General features: G+C 50.0%; 2 protein-coding genes across 19 annotated transcripts in view; one reads left to right on the top strand and one right to left on the bottom strand.

Annotated features, from left to right (window-relative positions):
* Window positions 1–6,251, top strand: part of TNPO3 (transportin 3) — an 87,425-nt gene extending 81,174 nt beyond the window's left edge. For all 16 annotated transcript variants that reach the window (XM_008511989.2, XM_008512148.2, XM_070617678.1 and 13 more), the window contains 2 exons: window positions 3,339–3,430; window positions 5,089–6,251. In XM_008511989.2, coding sequence (XP_008510211.1) covers window positions 3,339–3,399 — 61 coding nt within the window. In that variant the 3' untranslated portion in view covers window positions 3,400–3,430; window positions 5,089–6,251. The remainder of the gene's footprint in view (window positions 1–3,338; window positions 3,431–5,088) is intronic.
* On the bottom strand, window positions 1,232–23,278 carry IRF5 (interferon regulatory factor 5). Of its 3 annotated transcripts, none has more exons than XM_070617687.1 (9): window positions 23,131–23,278; window positions 17,530–17,735; window positions 15,512–15,701; window positions 15,018–15,085; window positions 14,503–14,536; window positions 14,051–14,323; window positions 13,407–13,799; window positions 13,199–13,317; window positions 1,232–1,673 (listed from the first exon to the last, which is right to left on the bottom strand). In XM_070617687.1, exons 2-9 carry the CDS (start codon window positions 17,722–17,724, stop codon window positions 1,605–1,607), a joined length of 1,341 nt encoding a protein of 446 aa, XP_070473788.1. In that variant the 5' UTR covers window positions 17,725–17,735; window positions 23,131–23,278; the 3' UTR covers window positions 1,232–1,604. The 3 variants fall into 3 exon arrangements, with proteins under 3 accessions (XP_070473788.1, XP_070473787.1, XP_008510071.2); XM_070617686.1 differs by lacking the exon at window positions 1,232–1,673 and adding an exon at window positions 12,004–12,894; XM_008511849.2 differs by lacking the exons at window positions 1,232–1,673; window positions 23,131–23,278 and adding exons at window positions 12,004–12,894; window positions 22,119–22,337.
* Window positions 23,279–27,884: the final 4,606 nt, after the last annotated feature.

The following is a 27,884-nucleotide window of genomic DNA, read 5'->3' as shown; positions in this document are numbered from 1 at the left end:
TGGAAATCTAAAGATCTGGCACGTAGTAGGTGATCAGTGAATGTTAACTTTCTCGTTGGAAAAGAACCTGTCAGAATGTCATTATGTACTTGCAAAACTAGCTGGAGCGTGTCTCCTGCCAGCTCTAAGGCAACCACCCACACATTCTGGAATAAGTCTCCAACAAGCCCATATTCCCTCATCCAGGCTGATATATGACAGGTAGAATAGAGTAAATCTGAACTAAAAGTCATGGACTTTCCCTAATTTAAGGAAAATCTTGGGTCAAGGAAAAGGAATCCAAATAATGTAGTGCTGTGAACAGAAATATCTGTGATCTTTCCCTGTGATATGGGAAAATATAGTACGCTACCACCCTGACCTACTTGATCTCTCATTGCTAGACAAGTTCTGCAGCTCCTCCTGTATAGCAGGCTGTGACATAATGGAGGGACGTGAACAGAAGTAAGAGGTAATGTTGAGGTGCTAGAGAAAGGGCTTGAGATTGCTCACCTCCTCTTAGTAATTCTCTTTCTTTAGTATGCATGTTGCCCGTGAACTTTCTGTTCCGTGCATGACTCAGTCTCCCTTTTGGTTTTAAGGTCCTATAACTCCTGCCTCAACATGCTGCTTTGTTTGCCATCATAACAGGGAGGTTGAACTGGTTCTGTTTCACTTCAGCAAGTCCAAGCCTGTTTTTCAAATGGTACTGGTAATTAATTAATTCCCTAGTATTTTAGTTGGTCAGCTTGAAGAAACCTGGGATTTTTCATTCTAAAATACCATTCTTGCTTTCTAAACACTACTAATTAGGATTAGAAGAAATTCTACCCTCGTTTCCCATTTCTCTATCCTGGTCTTTATTTTGTGACCCTTATCACTTGCATAAGGATCTCAAGGTCAGAAGATATTGAACAATATAGGAGGCATTGACACCAGAATTAGAGGCTATTATGGGGGTGTCTTCTTGCTCAAGTCATTAGTTGGAGCTTGGTTACTCTCCATTATCTACCAGAACATCCAGATGAAAATGGTCATATTTCTCAGCACACTCCTAGGATTACAGGTCTTGAGGGATAGTGACCATAAAAGTTTTCAGAAGTGTGGTGAAAGGATTGGGATTGTGAGACTGAAGCCAGAAAATAGAACCTAGCAAAATAGTGGCAGTTTAAAATAAATAAATAAATAACATGAAAAACCAGGAAATATTAAATGCCAGAGCGACTGAGACAGAAAACAGAAAATAGTTATAGCTTTTAAGGAGGTTTTTTTAAAATCCATTTCTTTGGGCTTAATCACTGTGGACACTTACATTAAACATTTGGCTGAAGCTCTTGACAGCAAAGCACTTGCTGACAAGATTGGGAGCAGAAGCTGAGCTGACTGGAGACACTGTGGCCCGTGCCTCGTTTCACCGTCACACCACAGTTCTCCTGTACTTGCATTTTGGTTTCAGTACGTTTTCTCATGGGTCTCAAAAGAGGCTAAGGGTGGAGTTATCATTTCTCTTCCAGATTAAACCAAGATCTCTGGTAGAAGGGTAGAATTTAAAACATGTAAGGAGGGGGCCAGCCCGGTGGCGCAGCGGTTAAGTTCGCACGTTCCGCTTCTCGGTGGCCCGAGATTCACCAGTTTGAATCCCGGGTCAGACATGGCACCGCTTGGCAAAAGCCATGCTGTGGTAGGCGTTCCACCTATAAAGTAGAGGAAGATGGGCATGGATGTTAGCTAAGGGCCAGTCTTTCTCAGCAAAAAGAGGAGGATTGGCAGCAGATGTTAGCTCAGGGCTATCTTCCTCAAAATAAATAAATAAAACATGTAAGGCATTAGGATAGCAAAAGACTTTTGAGTCTTCAGCACTATCCTAAGTTTAACTGTTTCTTATTGTCTTGCTTATAACATACCACACAGAGGCTTCTCTTGGATTAGTGTCTTCCTCCTTCGTGACATTGGGAACATGAGTGATAGGGGCTCAATCACCCGGGCTGCCTCCTTATCAGTCAGTATTGATTTGGAAATAGACTGAGAAATGTAGTGCTTTCATTAAAGTATTTTGAATTCACAAAGAGCAAATGGCAGAATTCCAATAAAACCAGACAACTTTCCTCATTTTTATTATATTTTAAGGATGGAGAGAGACTAGAAGGAAGTTGCTAGAATATCCTGTTGAATCAAGTCCTGGAGTCTAAATCAAAGTTCTTAATGATGTTTCAGACCTATAGGTGGGGAAATCCAGATGTGGGCACTTAAGGAAATAGCTCTCATTTCACCTTCTTTTCTGTTGGATCACTATTAGCAGTTTCCTCCTCTTGTGTTTAACTGTTACAAGGAGAGAGCGCTTTCTTCTAACATTGAATCCTAAGCTGTAGGCTGTGGTCCTTGAGTTTTTCTGAGGCAAAGAGAAGACCATGGAAGAGTGAGCATATTAGGAAGTAGTTCCTTTTCCACTGTTTTTGGCTTAGCCTCGTGTTCAGTTACCAAAAACAGTTATGAAGACTGACACAAAAGAATGAAGCTGGCATCAACTAGTTTCTTGGTGGCAGTTTTGGACAAAGGAGACCTTTTGAAAAAATAGGATCAGATGAATATTGGGTTATTCATACGACCTAGGCATCTCAGTGCTTGCCTGAGGACCAAGTCCTGCTTCCTCCTCCTCCCTTTCTACATGCCTTAACCCTTTCCTCTCTCCTCTCCCTCCTTCCACAGGAGGAAACCTTGAGCAGGCCTGTTCACCTAGAAAATCGATAACTGATACAGACTTAGTTGCTGAACTGGGCTTTGTAAACAGAATTTGCCTTTGGAAGAGAATGAGGAAACCAGGGCACCTAGTTAGCTTAGCTTGTAGAGTTAAAACTGTCAGCCTTTGGTGAATGTGCTTGCTTTTTTACTTGGGGGTTCTGGCTTTCTTGTAGTTATGTCAAGGACTTCAACCAAGTGTTGTTATTGTTGTAGCAGCCTACATTTGTTGAATATTGTTTTGTTTACTGCTCTGTTATCTGAAGTACTTTACGTATATGAACTGATTTAATCCTCAAAACTTTATGAGGTAGGTTAATAGATTAGGACATTGAGGCAGATTGTTAACTTGCCCAAAGACACAGACAAGCCAAGATTCAAACCTAGGTAGTTTTTCTCCAGAGCCCACTCTTTAAGGACCACACAACTTATAATTATTCTCATGTAAATAGTTAATATTTACCCTTGAGTTATAGAAAGATCAGAGCAGAGTCAAGAGATGATGGAGAGAGCTCCCAGCAGAGCTGGGACGGTTCTGGGTGTGCCTCTATGTTGCAGCTGCTTCTCAGTGTATTATGCATCTTTCTTATCAGTCAGGGTCCAACCTGTCTTGTCTTTTCTAGTGCTGAGGAATGTAAACAAGTTTGCTGGGCCTTGCGAGACTTCACCAGGTTGTTTCGATAGCTCACACTCCTGCACTGTGCCTGTCACCCAGGTGAGTGTTACGTAGTTCCCAGCTTTTCCCCTGGCTGTTGTGAGTACCTGGGGCTGGGTATAGGTTTTAATGTCCATCATGAAACTAGTACTACAGCTAGAGTCAGGGAAGGACTTAATAGTTTAATGCTGTTGAATAGCTCGGAAATGCAAGGCCCCGATTTTCTTGGGCCAAGGTAGCCAGAAAATCATCAGCTTCCTTTGGATGCCATTTTTACCCCCATAAGAAAGTTGCTATTGCAGACTATCTCAAAAAAATAATTCCTCCCCATTTCCCTTTACAGACGCTTCTAGGATGGTAAGTGTGTATGGTAACAAACAAGTCTTTTTTAACCTGGCTATTAGTATGATGAAAATGAGGCTGACCTAAAGTTGACCATGATACATAGCACCATTCTCCTAAAACCAACCTTTCAGATTTAATGAACAAAGATGCTTATTCTTAGCACTTTTACAATTTGAACACTGAAATGCCAGGTTTTGACTGAGGCAGGAGATAACAGAAAAAGGAGCTAGCATCTTTGTCTAGCTCCTGATTATCAGTTTTCTCCATGTGCTTCCTGTCTCCTGATGCTGAAGCAGAAGCTTTGTTGGGGCAAGAAAGGATTGGGATGTGGGTGCCAGTTTTTTGACTGAAAGAAGAAAGACAGTTCTCCTCTAAGCCCATCTTTTGACGTCGTAAGCAGAATTTATTCTCCCAGGAGGCAGTTCTCAATGAATGTGCAGCGTTCTCACTGATGTTTCTGTGATTAAACGCATTAGTAGGTGAAGGTGCTGTTCAGCAGGGCCTCTCCACACCAGAAATTATTTCTAAACTTTAGTTCTTTAGTGAGTAGTGATAATATTTGGGATCCTTAGGTTTTGCAGTATCTGTAATACACATTGACACACACAGGCTTGTGGACAACTCTGGGTGTTCACAGCTAACATTTGTGGAGCCCTTACTGTGTGTCAGGTACTGTTCTAAGTGCTTTATATGTATTAACTAAGATAATCCTCATGCAGTTCTCTGGGTCAGTTACTATTATTATTCTGAGTTAATTATATTATCACTAGTTACTATTATAATTATACTAATAGTATAAATAATATTATTTTACAAATGAGGAAATTGAGATTCCAAGATGTTAAACAATTTGCTAGATGTTACAGTCAGTAATTGATAGAGCCACAATTCAAGTATAGACATTCTAGTGCCAGTCCTCACTTTTAACCCTTCTTCTTAATGCTTTCATGTAGTAACCCTTTCCATAGAGTCTAAATCAGTGGTTTTTAAACTTTTGTTAGCAGGCAAAGCCTTCCTTCAAAATAAAGTCTTACCTCCAACTCTAATACTGAACCAGACTGAGGTGAAAATTTTCGGGTTGGTTTGGAGTGGGTGGCCTCTGCCTGTTGGCTCTCCATTGATGTTTCGTCCCTGGTTCCCACAGCACACTCAGAATTGGAAAAGAACTGCAGACATTATTTCATTAACGCAGTAGCTCCCTTGAAATCACAAATAAAAAACCCAACTTCTTCCTTTTTGTACTGAGTTCTTGTGGCAGAGGCCAGAATGAGCTACCTGTGCAAGTATAGAAACTTCTGTCTTGAGGTTGACTTCATAAAATGCTCACTATCTCCTGGACCACACTTATTGACTATCTTTTCTCTTTTTGTCAGGAATGTCTTTTTAAATTAGAAGACAGGAAGAAAACAAAAACCAGACTGTGTCCCACAATCAGAAAACTCCATTGTGGCAGAGGGGCCTTCACCGCCACCAGGGCGTCCCGCCAGACAGGGAGAGACTCCAGCCTTCCGAGGCCATCCTGAGGAGTTCCTGTTTGGGGTGTGAGGGAAAATCAGCGCGGTTTAAAAAAAAGATGGCTGTGGCCTATCTGGCGTGGTGGGAGGGGAGCTGGTTTCCTGGTGAACTTGTTTTGAAAAGGAAAAATAATTTTAAGGAAATAAAAAAGGAAAACTAAACTGAAACCAGAACTGAAACGTTCGCCTGGTAGCAAACGACACACACGCATACATACATGTACCTACACACACATGCTAACATGCATGTGCACACAAAAGTAAAAGAAACTTTCTGTGAAATGAAAAACATTTACTTAGGGAAAATGGGAATTCACATGAGTTAAATAGCTAAAGGAAAGGGTCGAGATCATCTCTCAAGGTTTTCTGTTGTTTTGTCCTCTGTTTTTCTCTCCCACCTCCCTTCCCTTTCTCCCTCCTCTTTTAATGAAAGTGATTAGAAATTTCTCCCACTCAACTATTTCTTCCCACCTTTAGAGTTGTTCAGACAAGGAGGAGTAAGCAAGGAGCCTGCTCTGTTTTTTATCATGATCACATCAGTGATAATAGGACCTGCCAGGGCCAAAATTCATGTATATCCCACCCCTGACCCTAGTCTGTCTCTAAATCTACTTCCAATCCATGTTGGCTTGTCATCAGCCTTGGAGAGAAGAGCCAAAATTGGGGTGAGTGGGATATAAATGTATATTCTAAGTTTTAGGTTTTTTTAAGATTTTTTTTTCTTTTTTAATTAATTTTTCACCCACAGACATGAGAGAGAAAAAAAGGCAGTGGGAATATAGAAGAAAGTGTTTACAGGGCTAACTGTATTTTACTAAGAAATGTGGAAATTATTTGACTCCATGGGGGGTGAGGCGGGAGAGGGAAGACCAAAGCAGATCTTACTGTTTTAAAGGAGTTGCAACCCTGCCCAGGCGTTAGGTATGAGGGCACTGTTCTGTCTGGTGTTGTAGCCATCTCAAGAACAAATCCACAGCAACAAAAAAAGAAAAGAAAAAAACCAATAAATTTTAAAAATGTAATCAGTGTTTGTTTTTACTTCCTTTCACTGCCTCACAGCTCTGAAATAGTACAGCTAGACCACCCATGTTAGCTGTCTTAGTTGTTATCTAATAGACGTCTAGGTACGGAGTTTAAAAGGCAGGCCCCTGCCCTTAATGTCACAGACCCTTCATATTTCAGGGCAGTGGCTCATTCTTCTAGTTCACCCTTAAACTTCTTGTTCTTCTAATTCACCCTAAAACTCTTCATGCTACATTTTAGCCTTTCATGTAGCCTCAATGGGAAAGAATTGGTCACTTGGGCGTGTTAAACAAATGTGGCATATTCTTTCCACAGTGGCCACTCAAGTAGATTGATTGTTTCCTAACCTACTGAGTATTTGGTCTTTTAAAAAGAAAAGCCTATATTGAAATATAATTGACATACAATAAGCTGCACATATTTAAGGTAATACGAGTAGCTTTGACATAGAATTCACCCATGAAACTATTAACACATGCAAGATAGTGAACATATCCTTTACTCCCAAAAGATTCCTCGTGCCTCTTCCCATCCTCCACTATGCCCAAGTAACAGCAGATCTGCTGTCGCTGTAGATTAGTTTGCATTTTCTTAAGTTTTATAAAAATGGGGTCAGACAGTATGTTATAGTAATTGGGCTTTGAGCTAATTAACCTTGGCTACAGAGCTGCATCTAGTATTTGCAGTCAGTGAAACAAAGCTTCCTGCATGACATCAGTGGTACTCAGTTTTACTCCATAAAGGGGCATTATTAGAAGGGGAGAAAAAAACTTGGATGTGAAACAGCATTTGGAGTGAGATTATCAAATTCTGGGGATCAGCACATTACCCCAGCTGTCCCTCTCATTTTCTAGTTAAACAATAAAATTTTGAAGCCTAGTCCAACCTGAGGTCCTTTCAACACCTAGTTGACTTGGCTCTGCTTAAGGAATCTGGCTTTTCTCACAGAAAGTTGTGTCTGAGATTGACAGGTGGAAGGCTTCCTACAACTCTTTCCAGCTCCTGAAAATAGCATGTGGAATGCATATCCTAGTTCATATCAAGAACAGCCTCTCTACAGCTATAGCTTTGAAAACCAGAGCTCTTACCTCATTAGTGGTGTCAGGGCCTCACTGCTTACTGTGTCTTACAGATTGCTTCAGAGTAGTTCTTACTACTAGACTAGTCTTATTACTTGGTGGCATAGCAGGGATACCCACCAAAATTTTAATTTAAAAAGGAACTGTTTGGGATCTGGTACCCTAATGTAGATACTGTGTTCCTGCATGACACTGTCTAGTGGAAGCAGGATGAGAGTCTTGCACCTGAACTTACCTAAGTCATAATGTCCCCACAGAATTGTTTTCTCATTTCCATGGTTGGCTTAGCCAAGAAATTTTAGTCATGATTATGTGGAACACATAGCACCCACTGGGGCTATTCCCAGCAAGATTGTACTAAAGAAAAGCAACTTGTAATTTTTATATACCTATTATCTAAAGATAGTAAGTGAGAACATAGGATAAATACGACATAAAGGAACTTGTGCTTTTGAATGCCATCAATACCTCATGGATGCAATGTACATGTCCACCTTCTGTGACCCTTGTTTAACAGAATCATTTTACAAGAATCAAAGTCAAAATCCAGAGAAGTTAAAAATCTAAGATTATGCAACAAGATGTGCCCGACTTTTTGAGATATATTACCAGCAAATGAGAAGGTTGCCTTCCAAGAACATTCCTCTGATGAAAAATGGGAAGAAGCAATATCCTTTCCTACTCTATGAAGACTGAAAAGTTATTTATGTTGATGAAAATCTGAATAAGAGAAAGGAGTCTTCAATTAAAAGGGGAATATTTAGGTGGGTACAACAATGAACTTGGTGAAGAGGAGGAGCTTGGAGGAAGAAAGTGAGAAGGAACTACTGGGAGCTAGAGGGATGTGTTCATCCCCAGGGTCACAAGCATCAGTGTTCTGTGGATTCCAACTTAAACACCAGCAGAGGCCACCAGAGCAGTCAAAAGCCACTACTAAGTGGATCTCTAGCGCAGCTAGGGCGCAGTGAATTGCAACATGCATTGTCCTGCCTTCAATCTCTAGAATGTGTTATGTCTGTCACTTTTTGGGGGGGGGGGGGGCGCGGTGAAGGAAGATTAGCCCTGAGATAACTGCTGACAATCCTCTTTTGGCTGAGGAAGACTGGCCCTGAGCTAACATCCATGCCCATCTTCCTCTACCTTATATGTGGGACGCCTACCACAGCATGGCATGCCAAGCGGTGCCATGTCTGCATCTGGGATCCAAACCGGCGAACCCCAGGCCACCAAAGTGGAACGTGTGAACTTAACCACTGCGCCACTGGGCCGGCCCCCTGTCTGTCACTTCTTTTGAGTAATGTTCATCCACAACTGGCTGCTACATCACAGATCTATAGGAAATGACAGCCAGGTGTGCTGTTTTTGTCTTTGTTTTAGTTTTCATTTATTTATTTTTGGTGGGGAAGATTGTCCCTGAGCTAACATCCACGTCAATCTTCCTCTATTTTTAATGTGGGATGCCACCATAGCATGGCTTGGTGAGTGGTGTGTAGGTCTGTGCCCGGGATCCAAATCCGTAAACCCCAGGCCACCAAAGCAGAGTGCACGAACTTAACTGCTATGCCACTTGGCTAGCTTCATTTTTGTTTTATTTTTAAAGGATCAAAAGATAAGTAGAGGGGCCGACCTGGTGGCACAGTGGTTAAGTGCGCACATTCCACTTCTCGGTGGCCCAGGGTTCACCGGTTCGGATCCCGGGTGCAGACATGGCACTGTTTGGCAAAAGCCATGCTGTGGTAGGCGTCCCATGTATGAAGTAGAGGAAGATGGGCATGGATGTTAGCTCAGGGCCAGTCTTCCTCAGCAAAAAGAGGAGGATTGGCAGTAGTTAGCTCAGGGCTAATCTTCCTCAAAAAAAAAAGGTAAGTAGAAGCTCAAACATTTTTGGCAGCCACTGAGCTACCTGCAATATTGGAGAAGTCAGTCCACAAGTGATCGCCTAGTGCAGACGTTCCTCCCAAGCTTGTGTAGTTCATCTATTCTCAGTCTCCCTGCTCCACTCTTAATGAAGGGTTGCAAACTCAAATGCCTTCAGTGGAAGGAGTAAAGCAGGCTGCGAGAGGACTGTACTGAACTGGGAGGACGTTCCCATCTAAAGTTTCAGCTGATTATTGCCCCTGGGGGATGTGAGACAATGTTTTCATATTTGCCAATTTTTTTTAGAGAAGCTAGATATCAGATATGTGACATCTCTTAATCGTAAAGCATTGACTACTAATTTCAATCTAAAGAGGAAATAGAACTGTACAGGCCAGTGGGGAGAAAAGGTGCTAATCTTTGTAAATGACTGACAGGTTAAAGACAAAACAGTTAACAATTCTGAAACTTCTGTACATATGTACAGTATGGAAAATGGGGGAGAGAGGAGTCACTTTATAGTGGGGAAACCTGACGAACACCGCCTTACCCGGATGATCCAGGTCAACATCAATAGTGGCAAATCATGGTGACAGTATGTACCCTAGATACCATGTGATGAGAATGACACTTCATCTCTGTGATCTTCCTTATGAAAGCCATGAGAAATACATCAGGTAAGCCCCAAATAAGACATTCTAAAATGTACCCTCAAAACCATCAGAGTCATCAAGAACAAGGAAAGTCTGAGAAACTATCAGACCAATGGAGGCTAAGGAGACATGACGACTAAATGTAGTGTGATAACTTGGATGGGATTCTGGAACAAAAAAGATATTAGATGAAAACTAATAAAGAATGGAATTTAGGGAGCTGGCCCCGTGGCTGAGTGGTTAAGTTCGCGCACTCCGCAGCGGGCGGCCCAGTGTTTCGTTGGTTCGAGTCCTGGGCGCGGACATGGCACTGCTCATCGGACCACGCTGGGGCAGCGTCCCACATGCCACAATTGGAGGAACCCACAGCGAAGAGTACACAACTATGTACCGGGGGGCTTTGGGGAGAAAAAGGAAAAAATAAAATCTTTAAAAAAAAATTAAAAAAATAAAAAAAGAATGGAATTTAGTTAGTAATACTATATTCATGTTGTTTCATTATTGTGATAAACGCACCAAAGTAAGGTGTTGACAATTGGGGAAGCTGGGTATGGGGTATATAGAAACTCTATTAGCAACTGTTCTGTAAATCTAAACCTAAAACTATTCTAAACTTGTTTACTTAAAATGTCTGCACAGGCCATTTGACCACATGAAAATGCTCAGCCTTGCTCAACGAGAAGTAGCACTGAGATACTGTTTCTCACCTGTCAGCTTGGCAAAAAGTTGACGATATAGTCTGTTGGTGAGACTGTGAGGAAACAAGCACACTCAGATTTATCAGGATTTTGCCAATATCTAGCAAAATTACACACACTTTTTTTCTTTGAGGAAGATTAGCCTTGAGCTAACATCTGCTGCCAATCCTCCTCTTTTTGCTGAGGAAGACTGGCCCTGAGCTAACATCCATGCCCATTTTCCTCTCCTTTATATGTGGGATGGCTGCCACAGCATGGCTTGCCAAGCGGTGCCATGTCCACACCCGGGATCAGAACCGGCAAACCCTGCCTGCCAATAGCGGAACGTGTGCACTTAACCGCTGCACTACCGGGCCAGCTCCCAAATTACATATTTATCCTTTGTCCCAGAAATCCCATTTCTGGGGCTGCATCACAAGATACACTGGCAAAAATATGAAAAGACATAAGTGTGCACAAGCCTATTTGCTGCAGCATTATGTATAACTGAAGATGGAAACAGCTCAAATACCCACCAAGAGGTAGTCAAAACAAAAACTTGCAGCCAATCAGGCCTCTAGAATCCGGAGTCTGGATGGAAGTACCAACTTATAGGAAATACAGGAGGCAAATTATGTTAATGTGACAGAGACGCAATTGGCAGCATCTAGGCAAAAATGAAATGCAGAACAAAGTGATTGGTTTCTTCCACAATTAAGTTGCAAGGGAATAAAATTTCTCTGTCTTAAATTTTTAAACAAGATATTTGATAAAAATTAATTTCTTCCCATTAGGTGGGAAGATACTGTAGTTTTGTTTTTTAGAGTGTCCTTGTCCTTTAGAGATATATGCTATTTACACGTGAAATGCTATGTCTGGGATTTGCTTCAAAATAATCTCAGGGTGGGCTGTGGAAGGGAGTTTAGATGAGAAAGACTAACTATGAATGGATAATTGTTGGAGCTACTGCATGGGGAATTTCATACCATTCTACTTTCACAAATGTTTAAAATCTTCCATAATAAAAAGATAAACAACAACAACAAAATTGTTCAGGCCAGAAAATTACATCTATGAGCCAGATTCAACCAATGAGCTACCAATTTGCATGCATTGTCCTAATATATTTGATAGCATATGAATACATATGAGATAGAGTGTAACAGTCCTAAGTGTAGTTGAAATACCAGCCCTTCCTTTTTCACCATTTCTTATGGGAAAATTGATTTGAACAGAATCTTAGACTTGGCACATATTTGAAACACACCCTTGCTTCAGCCAGCTTCCTCCTGGAAAGCAAAGCCAGCCAGGTGCTTATGAAGGCCTCACTGACTCATCAGCCTGGAAGGCAGGCCCTCCCTCTGTCAACGGCCCAGAGATGGAGGGCAGGTGCTAGGGGAAGGAGGGCCAGCTGGCATCAGAAATAGGGTCTGGTAGAACAGCATGGAGACAACTGGTACTGAGAAAAGTCAAGTAATAGCTGACTCTGTTTTTGACATTTATTAATCCAAAAATACGTAACATTCTACTTTCTACCCAAGATTCTTGGACTCTCAAGAAGGGAGGTAGCTGCCAGTCTTAAGTGTCTGGTGTAATATCTAAGTGCTCATATCTATCTCAGGAGGGAGAAAGATGAGGAAGCGAGGCTCAAACTAAGGAACCCCAAAATCAGGCCCGTGCCCTGCAGAGGCCTTGCGAGGGGGACCCGGCCCACAGCACTTAGTTCTTTTTGCCAGAGGAAATGGGGGCAACCACAAGAGTGGGCCACTCTGGGGCAATTCCCTCTGGACAACTAGGCCCCTAGGGTCGGGGGAGTTCCTCCCCTGCTCGCTGGGGCTGATGCCTGAGTTCCTCCAGAGCCAGCAGACCAGAGCCAGCAGTCCAAAGCTAGTAGAGGAGAGGCTCATCCAGGGAGACAGAGCCCTCAGAGCAAAACCAGCTTCTCTCAGCTTCTGCAGGGAGAATCTGGAACTTGGGCCTTTTCCCTCTCCTTCTTGGCCCAAATCTACTTCTGGGAAACCCAGAGATAGGACCCTGCAGCCAGTCAGGTGCCCAGTGGGGCCACTGCACCTCCACATCACTCCGCACAGCCGCCCAGGAAGCCTGGGCCAGTCACTATCTGCAGCCTCATTACTGCATGCCAACTGGGTGCATGGGCCAGGGCCCCTGGCCAGCACCAAGGCCTGGCACAGGAGGGGCCGGGGCCACAGGCTGCAACCGCTGCTGGGACTGCCAGATGTGATGAAGCTCCTTGAACTGTTCCACCATGCGGTCTTTGAGATCTGGGTTTGAGATCTGTAGCCGGATACTATCAGCTGACCAAGAAAGCTCCCCTGAGAACATCTCTAGCAGCAACCGAGCTGCTACGGGCACCACCTGGGGGGCAAAGAGGAGACAGGACAGGGAGAACCTTGGCAGGGCTGTCAAATCCAGTTGTGCACGAGAGCATCCACCAGCAGGCAGGTGGTGGACTGCATCCTCCAGAAAGAAGGGGCATCAATTTCTACTTTGTGCAGGGCCTACTTATGTGTGAGCAGCCCTGGGCCCTGATTATCTCTGGCTGCCTAGTTCACACTGCCCAGAGAGCTCTGACCCTCCACCCTGGGGAAGGTCCTGACCCTAGGATTTTCCAGTATTCAAGCCAAAGCAGAGTTGGGAGTGGGCGTAGATAGTGGTATACCTGTACTGTGATGAGCTTCTTCTCTCGGGGTTTGCGGTCAGGCCACTCCTCCCCAAAGCAGAAGAAGATCTCGAATGGTGGTGGGGTGTTGGTCTGGCCCTTCTGGAACAGGATGAGCTCTGCAGTGAGATCAAGAGCTTTAGTCAGAGGCTAGAATGGTGTCCCCGGACAAGAGGAGGCCAGGAGGAACATGATGGGGGGCCCTCACCGTTGAGAAAATGCTCCAGGCTGAAAAGCTTGGTCTTGACCTCCCGCTGGATGGGGTTGGGGTGTGAGCCGTGGGCTGAGGCACAGGGCCCACTCCAGAACACCTTGCACTGGCACAGGCGGATGGCATACAGATCCTGGCCTTGTAGCTGGAGGATGAGTCCGCGGTCCAGGACATCCAGCAGCTGGTTTGTGTAGAAGCGCTGCTTGTCGCTGGGGATGTCCTCAGGGCTGGGGAAGCGTACTTGCTCCAGGCTCACAGGACCGAAGAGCTCCACCTGCTCCTGAGTGGCCTCTAGCTGGCTGTAGAAGAGCCGGCAGCCATGTGGGTTGCTGATGGTGAGGGCACGGGGTGGCCGCCCCCGGTACTGGAACTTGATCTCCAGGTCAGTCACTGTAGGGCAGAGAGGTAGGCACGCCCAGTCCGTGAGTCCCACGCCTCCCCATTCTTCAGCCTACTGACTTTCTCTGCCCTCTCTGCCCATCAACCACGCCATCTCATCAGCTCTCCAACTTACATCCCCCACCCAAGGAGGGACTGGTATGAGCATCCTTGTTCTTCTCTTCTTCGCCATCCTCCACCCTCCTTACAAACCAACCCCCCAGCACTGCTTTATCCTGCCCAGCCTGCCCGTGGGTACTTACAAGGCAGCATGTGGGGGCTGATCAGCAGGTCGGGCAGGAGTTGTTCGCCCGTGGGGGGTAGGCTGGCAACCAGAGGCCCCCCAGGCTGCAGGCTCGGCAGGACCTCCGGGAGAAGGTCCCCAAAGCCAGCTGCATTGCCAGGGGCAGGGCCCAGGAGGCTGGGATCTGGAGCAAGCGGGCCAATCACCACAGGTGGCTGGAGAGTGGGTGGCCACTTGACATCCTCTTTGGGTAAAGAGTAGGGTGGCATGGGGGGGCGGGGCTGCACAGGTTCTACAGAGGGTGGGAGTAGACAGAGCTTTAATGGCACTTCTAGGAAACTGCCTCCCAGGCTCACCTACTCCCAGCTCTGGGCCTCCCCCCAGCCCCTCTTCAGCCCCCTCCCAGGCACCTATGGTACCTGCAGCTTCTCCTTATACTAGGCCCCCAACCATATCCCCTCCCGGCCCCACCTGTGAGGCTCAGGCTTGGTAACATCCTCTGGAGCTGAAGGGAAGACACAGGCAAAGGAGGAGGGAAGAGGCCAGAGAGAGAGAAGGGAGAATAGGTTATTAAATTGATCTGATACTAAAGAAATAACACATGAGAACCACAAGGCAATTCCCCGGTCTCCAGCTTAGGGGAGGCCAGACCTTGCCTGCAGTCCCAGCCCTGCGGTCTCAGGCGGGTCAGTGAGCGCTCAGTGCCTGTTTCCACATCTGCCTTCTCAGGTAGCAACATTGACTGAGCCCCCACTGCTGTGAGGGGCAGTCAGACAGTGTGCGAGCACATTTTGTAGCCAGAAAGCCTCAGGGGGGTTCAAGGTGGTGACTTTGCTCCTATCCTCAGAATTCCCAGAGAAGAGCTGCAGGAAGAGCAGCAGGGCTCCAGAGGAAGGAGACTGCTTAACCCTGAAGCAGAGCAGGACAGCAGAGACGCCTCCCACATCAGTGCAGGCAGATGCTGGGACATCAGCCCCGGAGCTCACCTCTTCCTCTTCCTCCTCCTCCTCCTCTCCTGTACCAATGGGGGCATAATCCTCACTGGGCTGTGACTCTGCAGAGTGGGGGAGAGAAAAGAAAGACGAGGAGTCAGTGGGGGAGGAGGAAGGCCACCAGGGCTCCATGTGGCAGCTCCTGTGTGGCTTCTCCCCTCCCCAGACACAGAGTGAGGTGAAGGGCTGCACAGCCACCAGGAATCACTGGGGACCTCCCCGACCCCACAGCACTCAGCTCCCTGAGCCACCAGGCCCACATTCACTGGAGCCAAGAGCCAAGAACAAGGAGGAACCGAGGAAGACAGAGCCGGGGCCCTGGTCCATGCCAAGCCATTCCTGGCCCCGCAAATGGTCCAGCTCAGGCCACTCCTGGGAGCCCTGGGTCTTAGGATCTAGCAGCATGTTCCCGACCACTACACACTGGAGGAGCCCTGGGCCTTCCTGCATAGCCTCCTAGGCAGCCCACGCAGGGCCAGGCATGATACCTGCGGGAGCGGGGCCATTGGAGCAGACCTCGTAGATCTTGTAGGGCTGAGGCGGCATGTCCCGGGGCCCATCATAGATGAGGCGGAAGTCCCGGCTCTTGTTAAGGGCACAGCGCAGGTTGGCCTTCCACTTGGCCGGATCGGCCTCGTCCACCCCCTCAGTGTACTTCCCTGTCTCCTTGGCCCAGGCCTGGGGCAGGAAAAGAAGACAGGAGACCACAGAGAACCTCTCCCCTCACCAAAGCCCCAGCCCCTCCTGGCTGATGGGAGTAGCTACTGTGCAGGGAGACCTTCAGTGACACGGAGCAGAGTGGCCATGGCAAGACAGGAGACACGACACCGGTCCTTCCCAGCCCTGGGGTTCTGACAGACTAAAGGAAGTCTAGGTGCTTTGAAAGGCATCGCATTCTCTGCTCCTGCGAGGGTAAAGAGGACAGCCAAACATAGTGGAAAAGAGCATGGGATCTGGAGTGGGACTGGGTTTGAATCTGGGAACTACCACCCACCGGCTGTGTACCAGGGGCATGTCACTTTGCCTTTCTTTGCTTTGGTCTCCCCATCACAGTGCCCACCTCACAGGGTGGTGGCAAAACTGGAGGGTAGTGAGGACCGAAGGGCCACGGCTCTCAGAACTGTGTCTGCACTTAGGATGGGCTCCGTACACCTTTGCTGTTGGTATGATTATTTTGGGGTGCAATTTGGTTGATACAAGGATTACAAATGTTTCTACCCTTTAACCCAGCAATTCAACATCTAGGAACATATCCTAGAAGCATCCACACAAGATTCTGCAGGTACAAGGTTATTCAGCACTGTTTGTAAAAGCAAAAGACCCAAAATAACCTAAATGTCCATCAGTGGGGGCAGGTTAAATTATGGCCAATCCTTAGGACGGAATACTGGGTAGCAAGGAAAAAAAGGAGGAAGCTTTTGATATACTGACACATCACAGTCTTCAAGAAATATGAGGTGCGGGAGAATATGCATACGTTTATCATTTTGTGAAAAGTGGAGAAAAGGATAGGTACATACTTGCTTGAATACGCATAAAAACCTCTCAGGAAGGATAAACAGGAAACTGATATTACCAATTGCCTGGAGGGAAGGGGTCAGGGACCCCTGGGGACAGGGCTGGGAGGTTTTTGGAGTTTTGCTGTAAACCATTTTACACTTTCTAAATTTTGAATTGTGTGACTGTGTTACCTATTTAAAAACAAGAAATGAATTTGAAAAGAACCTTGAAGAGGTAAATATCAAGTGCAAAGACTAAGAAATACATATCCAAAGCTTTAAAAAATCAGGGTTCTCTTTGACCCAGCAATGTTTAATTCTAGGAAATAACCCCAAAGAAAATCATTTAAGACGTGCAAAGGGTAAGTGTTTAGAGGGCGTCCATGGCAATGTGGGCTTCAACACTGAAACACTGAGAGCAACCTAAAGTGTCCAAACACTGGGACTGGGAGACTGAACTGTGCTAAGCCCCTCCCATGGAACACTCAGTGGTCACTAAAAGTGACATGGTCCATGTTGGAGAGGAGAGCTCGTCCTGATGTTGGGTGGAAATGCAGGTTATAAAACACTATATCTGGTTTCATTCCAAGTTTGCATTTCATATACATACACATGCAGAAAAAAGAAAACATAAGCCAAAAATATTCATCATAGTTACCTCCTAGGGTTAAGATTCTGGGGGAATTCTGTGGTCTTCTCTTAGCGTATGTGTACACCAAATGTGCACACTGAACGTGTACTCACGTGTAATGAGGATGAGGCAAGAACAAGGAGGAGGAGGGGAGTGACAGGAAGGTCTCCTCGGGGCCCCTCCGTCCCCACCTTGCTCTGAGCACCAGGTTAAAAAGGGTATACCCTGTGGTTATGCCTGCATCCCCTTAGTCCTGGCCTGGGGTCACCTGCAGCAAGGCAGCTGGGAGAGTGGCCAGTTTGAGATATAGGGAGGGGTCCTCTTCTAGGGAGGAGGTGCCTCAAAGGTCGAAGCAGTACATCCATGAAGGGCTTACCTTGAAGATGGTGTTATCTCCATCCTGGCTGGGTCCATGCCGTGTGGCATGGCGCCAGGGGATGTAGAAGAGTTTCCTCTCCCCGTTGACCCACTGAAGCCCTGGGTACTGGCAGCTGTTCACCTGGGCCACCAGCCAGGGCTTCAGCCGCACGCGGCGGGGTGGAGGGGCGGCAGTGGGAGCAGGCTGGTTCATGGCAAAGGGGTCTGCATGAGAAAGCCAGAGGGGGAGCATCAGCAGATTTGCAGTTAGACACTCCCTGCTGCAGGTGGATGTAGGGGGCCGCTCAGGGGGCCCAACCGGGGGCCGTTAGGGCTTTCCCTTCGTCCCAGCACTCAGGGCTGGAGTCTCTCCAGTCCATCCAAGTGCTCAAGGCCAATTCTCTTTTCCATCCATCAGCTTTCACGGCACAGCATCACAGCATCTGTGCTTTGTGTTGAGGGGAAAGGAGGGAAGGGTTTACAGCTGTAGTGGATGCTGTGCGTACCCCACCCAGACATCCTTTACCAGACACGGCATCCATTCCCAGCTGCTGTGAGGCTGCATAGCACAGAGCTGCCCACCACCAGAGGATTGCCCTCAGCTGCCTCACTCCAGGCTAGGCCCACCCCTCCACTGGGGGGGATAGCCCACAGCCAGTGAGGGACTGACACACAGGGACAAAAGGCCAATCCCCTTGCTTGAAGTGGAACAAATTGATGCTATGCTTGCTCCAGAGCTCCCCAGATGATTCCACATCCTTGCTTCTTCCTGCCCCACGCTGCTTCCCTCTCTCCCCTTCTCCAGAGAAGGAGAAGACTGCCTTCCAGGAAACCAGCCTAAGACCAAGGCAGAAGTTGTGAATGGAGGGAGGGTTTCTGAACCCAGTCCTCAGAGCTTCCTTTCTTCCTCAGTTTCCCTCCAGGGATGAAGCTTCCCTGTACCTGGACATCTGGAGAGAAATCCCATCAGCCAACTCAGTCTACCTCCTGCATCACCAGGAACGGCAGCCACCAAACTTAGATCTTGCCCTTCTAAAGTCATCAATTTCCTAGACTCTGGTTCTTCCCACTGACCATGCACTCATTCAGCACTTAGTAAGCACCTAATGTTTGCCAGGCCTGGAGCTGCATGGAGCTGTGGGAACGACAGAGGCAAGGTCTAAAGGTTCCCCACAGGGAGCAAGCACCACCTCCCTGGGTCACAGTCTCTGCCTCTCTAGTCCTGGGCCAGCTGGCCACGTGGAACCCCTGCCTACCCTGGCAGTTTCTCCCCGGTCCTTGCTCTTAACCTGTGAGCCTAGGGTCAGAGGCAGAAAGGACTGAGCCATCATTGATCCCTCCGCCTGAGACTCAGAAGGGAATCTGTCACTCAGCAAGTGAGGAACAAAGAGCCGAGCCAGGATAAGAAACCAGGCTGCCCCCAGCCCAGGGCTCTAGTTTCTCAGCACACGTGAGTAGGTGGGTGTGCATGTGTGTGTGCAAGAGGGCACACACTGCCCCCTGGACCATGCTTGTCTCCCGCTTCCTTGGTACCTCCATCCCCTCCACAAGGAAGGAGAGGGGATGGTGGCAATGATGGTGGTATAGTGATGGGTGGGCAAGGGGTCTTTCCTGGAGGCCATGCTGCCTGGAACAAAGGTGATGTGGAGACAGGTGCCAACATTTGCCTTGCACAAGGTGGGCACGTCAGCACTCACACCCCACTCTCCATAGCATCACAGTGGCCTTGAACTCCTCTCTGAGATGAGTGGTTTGGGGCTCTTACTCTGCCTTGCACTGCCCGGCCCCCCATCCTGTTTACCTTCCAGGTGGGTGGGCAACCTCCTCAAGGGCAGGAGTGTCTCCCACTCTTTCCTTCTTCCATGTGCACACTCTCCCTAGTCCAGAACCCTGCCATTCGCTGGACCAAAGTAGCACTTAAGAAATACCAGCCCCTTGGGGGCTGGCCCTGTGGCCCAGTGGTTAAGATTGCGTGCTCTGCTTCAGTGGCCCAGAGTTTCCCCCGTTCGGATCCTGGACACTGACACGGCACCACTCATCAGGCCATGCTGAGGTGGCGTCCCACACGCCACAACTAGAGGCACTCACAACTAGAATATACAACTATGTACTGGGGGGTTATGGGGAGAAGAATAAGAAGAAAAAAAAAAGGAAAGAAGATTGGCAACAGATGTTAGCTCAGGTGCCAATCTTTGAAAAAGAAAAAAAAAAACAGCCCCCTGATACACCCCAGATGCTGGAAGCATTCCATCCTCCAGTGTTTCTCCCCTCACCAGCCCTGCTCTCTCCAGGATCCTCCTCTCACTCAAAGAGGGGTGAGGCCAGACCCAAGAGGAAGGCTGCCGGGGCTGTGACACAGGCCTGAGGGGGCAGGCCTGTCAAGGAAGGAATGGCTGAAGGACATGGGGTGTCCAGGTTAGTGAAGTGAACACAGTGGGGTGGGGATAGCCCTATCCTTAATATTTGAAGTACCACCACATACAAAGGGACTAGGGTTTGAGTCAACACCAGCACAGCCTCCACTGAGGCAGACTAGACCCAGGTTGAAGAAGAACTTTCTAACAGATAAGGCCACCCAACCACAGGCCAGGCTGCTGCCTGGGGGTACTTAAGCCCTGGTGGGCTTCCTGGCCTGCCTGTGTGAGGTTGATCCCCCTCTGTCATTCCAGGCCTGCTCCGGCCTTAGAGCACTGAGCCTCAGTTTCCCATGAAATTCCCTGCCCAGTACTCTTTTGGGTTGTGGCTGCGAAGAAGTCTCCATCTGCAGGCTTCTCCTCAGAGTAGTGCCCAGCTCTGGGCCAGGATGGGGGGGTGGGTGAGCTCCCAGCCCTGCCCCCCGGCCTCAGAAGACTGTTGGCTCAGTTCCCCTTTCGCACCAGCCTCCACCCAGCCCCAGGGGAAATGAAAGTGGCCAGACCGGACAACTCGGAAACCTGACTCACTGTGACTGGCGGAGGGAAGGGAAGTGGAGAAAATTCACATTTGGGTCCCCCAGACCGTATTCTCAATCTCTCACCATAGCCCATCTGCCAACCCTCAACCCTGCCGGCAGTCACTTTACATTTAGTGTGGTTGGCAGCATTGGGTAGCCCCACCCACCACATTTGCAGTTGTAGCCCCCTCAACCCCCTGAAAGGCCTTGGTCCTGGAACAGAGGGGCGATGGTCACCACCAGCAGGCACTTCTGGCTAAGTGAAGGTGGTCAGAGGAAAGCTCTGTCAACACAGAGGGGAAGGCAAGCTTCCCCGATGACCCCCCACAGAGGGTCATGGGGTGGTGCAGTTGGGAGACCGGAAGGGTCTACTGCTGCCCAGGGCAAGGAGGAAGTCGGGGCAAGTCCTGTCGCCTGGCCTGGCCCAGCAATGCTGTTCAAAACAAAGGTTTTGAAATGACAACTCTGGCCTCATGTCAGTAAGATGCAGCGGCTTCTGGCAGCCTAGGGAGGGGCTGTGGAGAGAGGCTCCCACAGCAAGCCCTGCCAGCACCAAGGGACAGTCTGTCCAGCACAGAAGGGTCTTCAGCCTCAAGGGTTTGCCTGCAGCCAGGTGCGCCAGGACCAAGCTCAGGGTCAGGTTCCAAGGAGGCCTCCTCCTGCCCGGAGGCAGGCTTAGATCTGATTCAGACCATCCTAATGCCAAGAGTTCTGAATTTCAATGCCCTTGCACCCCATCTCAATTTTCCCTCCAGATAGAAGCAGTCGCCCTGATTCCAGGGGACCCCAGATGCAATAGGCAGTCCTCAGAAAGTCCCTGTTACATCTGCTCCCCTCTGCTAGGAGGAAGGCTTGATTTTCCATCAGAGGGCAGGGCTGACCAGGGGGTCTGCCTTGACACTTCACAGCTGAGCAGGTCTGCCCTCTCAGGGGTGAAATTTCTGCAGCGCCAGTTGACCTAGCCTTGTGGATTAGAGCCCTGGAAGTGGGGAAAGCCCAAACTGCCTGCTCCGGCTTTCATGGAAAACAAATTGGTGTGGGCTGCTGAAGACCTGAGGAGGCCCCCATAAGTGAAGCCTCTAGAGGGGCAGCCCAGGAGCCCCTGCCACAGTGGGACGCCCCACAACTCACACCAAGGCCTTGAAGTCCCAGGAGCCAGTCACCTGAGGAGCCTGGGACACTGCGCACCAGAGACCCCTAGGGAAGGACACTTTGCAGTCCCAGTGGCGGGCGGAGCAGCAAGCCCCTTGCCTGCATCTCCGGAGTTTGTTTGATTCACAGCGTCTCCCCGCAAACCCCACATCAAGCTCAGGGAGAAGGCAAGGGATTCCCTGCACCAGGCGAGACCCTAAATCCCGCCCCCTCCAGGTGAGTCGACCACACCCTGAGACAAGCTGAGGCTGTGGGGCAGCAGATGCGGCAGGAAGGAGCCTCTCTCGGCTTCCTCCCACGGGCACGGGCGGGGAACGCCAGTGCAGGGGGGAAAACCCCAAAGTAGGGCCTTTAGGTTAAAAAGGGTGGTTTCCCAGTGCCTCCCCAGACTTGCTGGGAGCCCCAGCGCCCAAGGCCCGACAGATCGGGGGAGGGCGGGACTCTGCCTCTGGCCTGGCTGCCCATCCCGAGGGCCTCTAGCTTCCTCCATCGGCTCCGCCCGCGTCCTGACTGGTCCTGCTCACCTATCCCTGCTCTGCGCGCGCCGGGAGCCCAGTCCAGGCCCTGCCCGCGGCACCGCCCCCGCAGGTTCGGCCCCTGCGGATTGCCTGCGCCTCCCGGGCCAGCCCGCGGAGTCACCCGGGGGACGCTGGCTTAGGGTCTGCCTCTCGGACCGCTCCTCAGGCTGGCGGCGGCCCCGCCCTCTTCCTCGCCCTGCTGTGCCCCAGGGTTGCGGCCAGTCCAGGGAAGTTCCCCCGCCCCCGCTCCCAGGTACCAGCTCCGGCTCCTGGAGGCGACCCGGAGGAAACCGCGCTGGGAGGACGGCGCAGGTGTTGGCCGCCTCCTACCCCGCATGATGGTCACACTAGTCTCATTTTCCCTCTATTTTTAGACTCTTAATTGTTTCGTTTTTAAGTTCGAGGGAAGGACGTAAAGAAACTAGTCCAAGAAGTATTGCGCCCCATAGTACTCCACTGACAGGAGGGTCAGCGCCTCCTTTTCTCGGCCACGAGTCAAAGGACAGCGCCTCTACCTGACACCATATTCCCAAACACTCTTTGCCCGAATTCCTGCTATTGGCTTTAAGATCCTGGGAGGATGAACCCCTTAAACTTCATCCTCTTACCCGAAAGGGTGAGGGGTCCCCGAGGCAGAGGGATGGCGAGCCCAGAGAAAAGGAGAATTGGGGCTCCCCCTTCCGCGGCCCAAGCCAGACTCCGGGGCCCTCCCCATCCTTGGCGAGGGCAAGACGGAGGGAGAGACGCAGCAGTGCAGCCGCCGCCGCCCGGGCCTCCCGGGGCGCTTGCGGGCCGATGGCTGCGGTGCGGGGCACCCCGCGTTGATCGGGACGTAGGAGGCACCTGGAGGCCGCCAGAGCGCCCGGGTGCGCCACGCACTAGGCGCCCACCCGAGCTCGGGCGCCAGGCGGAGCCGGACGCGGACCCCTCCCGCGGGCGCGCCCCGCTCCAGTCCCCAGCGCGGCGTCGGCAGGTGCCCAGCGGGCGCGGGGAGGAGCGTGCGGCGGCCACGACCTACCTGTCTGCGGTGCGCCCGCGTGGCTGCGCCCAGGAGCACGGGCCGGGCGGCGGGGCCGAGCTGCGCTCTCCCGAAGTTGCGCCTCCAGCCGGTCCGCACGCCGGGCACTTCCGCGTCGCCCGCCCCCGCCCTCGCCCTCGCCCCCGCCCCCGGGCCGAGGCCGCAGAGCCTGGATGAGCGGACGGCGCCCCGCCCTGCCCCGCGGGGCCACCCTGGGGCCCCCGCATTGATCTGGCGACCGTGGGCCCCGGTTGAGCGTCGTGCCAGGTCGGGCACCCCTGCAGCCCAGAGCCTCCGGGGCTCTGGAGACCCCCGGCCTCGTGATGGCCTGGACCGACGACTGGGTTCCTTCGGCAATCTGGAACTGCAAAATAGTCATTCGACAACCCCAGCCCCCCACTTCCCCGTAGTGCTTGGCGGGGCCCGGGAGCTGCCCCAGCCCGGGCCCTCTGGGAGCAGGATCGGTGCAAACACAGGCCATCAAGCAAGCCACGTAAGAGGGCGCGGCGGGGCGGACCGATGGATAGTCCGCAGCCCTCGCCCTGCCGGCCCGCGCCCCTTCCGAGGGTCACCCCAACGCTCAGCCACTGGTACCCGGACCCGGATACCCCTCCTCGACGTGCCTGCAGGCGAGGATCCTCAGGCCGCTCTGTCCCTTTCTAATTCTCACCTCCCGAGTCCACCTGCCCCAGCTTCCCCTCTCTGGTCGCCTTTGAGGCCTCTGAGGGTCAGCGCAGTGGTCTCCCGTCCCGCCTCTTCACTCACAGCTACTTGACCACCCATCTCTCATTCTGAACGTTTTTCGGTTCCATAAATGGGCTTTGCTCTCCAGCCTCAACCTTCGCACGTCCTTTTCCCTCTCCTGGAACATTGTTCGCTTGGTAACGACTTCTCTTCAAATTTTCTGCTTCAGCATCACCTCCTCTGGAAAGCCTACCTTGACTTCACCTCCTGGGTCGGGTTCCCGAGCTCCAGAGCTCATCCTCGCTGGTTTCACTTAGGATTTTAGTGTCTGATTCTCACCTGAATCAGCTTACTCAGGGATCACTCCTATCTTTTAATTGTTTTCTATAGTATTTCTTACTAAAAACATTTTTAGAAGTTACTCACCTTTCCGGAGTCTCTCCCCTGTATACATGACATTAAACTTTGATTTTCTCCTGTTAAAAAAATTTTTTTAAATGAACAAAAATTTCAAGTTAGTTGATTAAATTTTAGATAGCAGCTAAAATACATAAGTTTCAGATAGTACTATTTGTCCTTTAAAGTTTAGAGACTGTGATTTTAACAAATCCAGTAGTATTAGTTGCTGAATCGGAGCTTTGACCAGCTCTCGCGGTCCCTCTAGGAATACCTGGGCTGGTCTTTACCCCTGATCTGTGTCATTTCGTTATGTAATGTCTTTTTTCTTCTCTTCTGCATCTCTCGCCCTCTCTCCCCACCCCCTGCCCCTAATATAAAATGGAAATATAATTATATATAAGCATTTTATTATTTGTATCTGCTGAGTATTTCACTATTTTTTAAAATTTAAAGTGTGCATGGGGAAAATGTGGTTAGGTAGATTGTTTTCAATTTCTTTCTGTAAAAATGCAACTGCTATTTAATTGAAAGTGCCCCCCCCTCCCAAAAATGGGAACCTTTTTCACTGGAGATCAATTATGCTTCATGGAAAACTATTCTATGTTGGTCCAGAAAATATATCTGGGGTCATAACCAAGAAGAGCCTTCTTTTATTGTCGAATGTCCCACATATGGCCTGAGGGACCATGAAACTCTAGGATTCGGCACGCTGCTCTCCCCGTCACTGTCCCCCTTGCTCAGGTGAGGTCCCCTACCGTGGAGACTCGGAGCCTTGTAGAGAGCCATGCAGGGGCTGTGAGGGGAAGGAGGGGCGCTGCCATGCAGCTTCCTTTCTGCTCTGCTGCCTTCCCGCTGAGTGACATTCTATGGATCTCAGTCCCTGTCTGTAAGGGGGTGATGTTAGCCAGCTAACTGCATTGGCGTGAGGTCAGCTCTGGGGGCTCTGCAGGAGCTCCGCTCAGCTCGGGGCCTATTTTGCTGGAACTGGGGAAACCTGAGCCAAGAACCGCTCTGGGCTTGAGACCTGGCATAGGGAGGAAGAGGCAGGGGCAGAGGACTCTTCCAAAATGGAATGGTTCCTCCCTCGGATGTGTCTGCATGAAGCACAAGCAAAGGAGAAGTGAGGCTACTCCCGACCCCCTTGCGACTCCCAGTTCCCCCCGGGGGGGTCAGGGTACATAGGGAACAGAGACACTTGGCCTCCACAGCCCCAGGAGCCTCAGCAGAAATGTATGTCCAGGCCCCTCACTCCCAACAGTGAGATGGCCCCTGCCCCCACTTCCCCTGGCTGGGCCGTCAGATTGAGGGTGTGGTGAGAGGCCTCATTCTGGGAGAAGCCAGGGTGCATGTCTGCTTGTGTGTGTGTGTGTGTGTGTGTGTGTGTGTGTGGTGGGGAGTCGTGTCACAAAAGGGAACTGAAAGAAGCCCAGTGTGAGTGGTAGGGAGAGAAGACAGAGGTCCAAGGGGCAGTTGGACAGGACCACCACCCAAATCTGAACCTGCCCCTTCAAGGCAATCCTGTGCAGGTGACAGCTGCCTTTACCTCCCCTCCAGGAGACCCACCCCCTTGGGTCTCCCAGGGGCCCCCAGGCTGGCCTGTTCCTCAGCTACCTCCCCATTTCTGGGAACTTGTTGGCTGGACACTGGACTCTGGAGTCCAACAGAACTGAGTCACCCCGGCTCTGCCACTCAGGAATTGTGTGACCTTGAGCAAACCACAGACTCTCTTGGAAACCCCATTTCCTGCCTGTAAAGTGAGAGTGATAACAGCACTGTCGAAGGTTGGCCATGAGGCCTAAATTCAACAAATGCTCAGTGAGCGTCTTCTACATGCCAGGATGAAGTGATGATCAAAAGTCTACTTTGTCTACAACCCCTGCCCTCGTGGAGACTCCATTCTATAAAGTGAGGCAGAGAGTAAATGCTTAAGTAACAGAATTAGGGGGTACCTTGCGGGTCATTGTACAGGCTGAGCAGAGGCGCGACGTGATCTGACTTAGGTTTTAACTGAGCCACTCTGGCCCCTGTAAAGCGCATCCTGATGTTTCTGACACACACACAAGTGGTGGCTCTATTATTATTTATGCCCAGGACACCACAGCTGGGGCATCCTCCCCGTTTCTTTCTAACCGCTCCTCCTCAGAGCTTTCTGGGGCATGACCTGGAAGTCCCCCACTTGGCTAGCACTGTCACAAGGATGTCTCTAGATCTCGTGTCCCCACCTCTCCGTATCTGCAGCTCTTTTTATCTCTTCACACAGCCTGAGCCCTAGGAAGCCGTGCAGACGCCCTCATCCATCCCAGGCCCTGCTCTCTGCCCCCTTAGCCCTGTTGAGAACAAATGCTACTTCCTTTTTCCTTTGTGGTCAGCACCTTACCTCTCCCTGAGCCCCTGAATCCTGGCTCCTACCCCTTTTCCATGGACTCTGCTCTGGACCTTGAACCCACAGCTTAAGCAGGCCCTGAAACCTTCAGGAACTCCTCAGAAACTCTAGTCTCTATGTCTCTTTCTCATTTAAAATCTCAGATCCTGGGGTTTCACTATTGCCTGTGTTTCTTACCATCCTCTTCAAATAAAGATGATGGAGACATCTCATTTTGCCCTGGGATTCGGCTCCTAGCTGAGCTCAGTGCCTTAGCATCCTCCCCCCACCCCGCGCTGCCTCACCCCTGCCCTGCCACTCAGTGTAATCATCATTGGTCCCTCTGCTGATTCTTCTCCCACTCACATCCTCCATCTAGACACCAGGACGCCTCAAACAGACATCCTCATCTCCCCGCCCCCCCATACCAGCTGTACTTGGTCTGATTCAAATACTCCTAAAATTTACTTAGCTCAGCGTTTCACTCAAACAACTTCCCTCCCCGCTACTAGGCTTTGTCACGGAAAGGGTCAGGGCTTCCATCTGCCTGTCTGGAGGACTCGCTGTAAAACGTGAGGCACTTGGACAAGGAGGAAAAGGAAGAGGAAGAAGTCCAACCTGGAAACACCAGCCTTCTGGAGCTCCTGCAGTCAGATTGGCTGGGCCCCTGCTTTGTAGGGACAGAGGTCACTCCAGCCCAACAGGATCCAGCTGTGGACCTCAGTGTCCTCTTTGGTCCCAAATAGACTTTGTTGAAGCCCAGAGTCCAAAGGTGTGAAGCCCAGGGAGAGGAGTCCCATCCAGGTGCATGAGGCCCACTCACTGTTGACCTGAGGTGCAGGGGCCCTGTGGCCATGGGCTCTGGCGTGCCTATCAGCCAGATCCATCTCAAGCCCCTGCAGCTTAGAACCAGGGCTCAAGATCCTCCCTGGGGCGGGACTGTTGTCCCTCTGAGGTGGGAAAGGAGTGAGAAACTCAATTCGGGTCAGGATGTCAGGGTTAGCCCAAGGTCATAGGGGGCTCTCCTCAGCTCACATCCAGACCACAGGGTGGTGGGGAGATGACAGAGCCACCCTGGATGGACAGGAAGGGACCCAGGGATGGCTCTGGGACTCCAGAGGAGGTGCTCTCTGATGTGGAGTGGCTGAGGTGTGAGGTCATGGGAAGGGGGCAAGGAGGCATGACATTCATCCCACATGGCCTCTCAACACATCACCATGAAAGGAAGATGCCCTAGCTGCCCCTCTCTGGGGAGGGGGCAGGAAGTCAAGAAAGCAGAGAGCCCTGGGGCTAAAGGACCCTGGGAGGC

The sequence above is a fragment of the Equus przewalskii genome, chromosome 4 (genome assembly GCF_037783145.1).
Source record: "Equus przewalskii isolate Varuska chromosome 4, EquPr2, whole genome shotgun sequence".
NCBI classification, from domain to species: Eukaryota; Metazoa; Chordata; class Mammalia; order Perissodactyla; family Equidae; genus Equus; species Equus przewalskii.
This window is presented reverse-complemented; position numbering and strand designations above follow the sequence as displayed.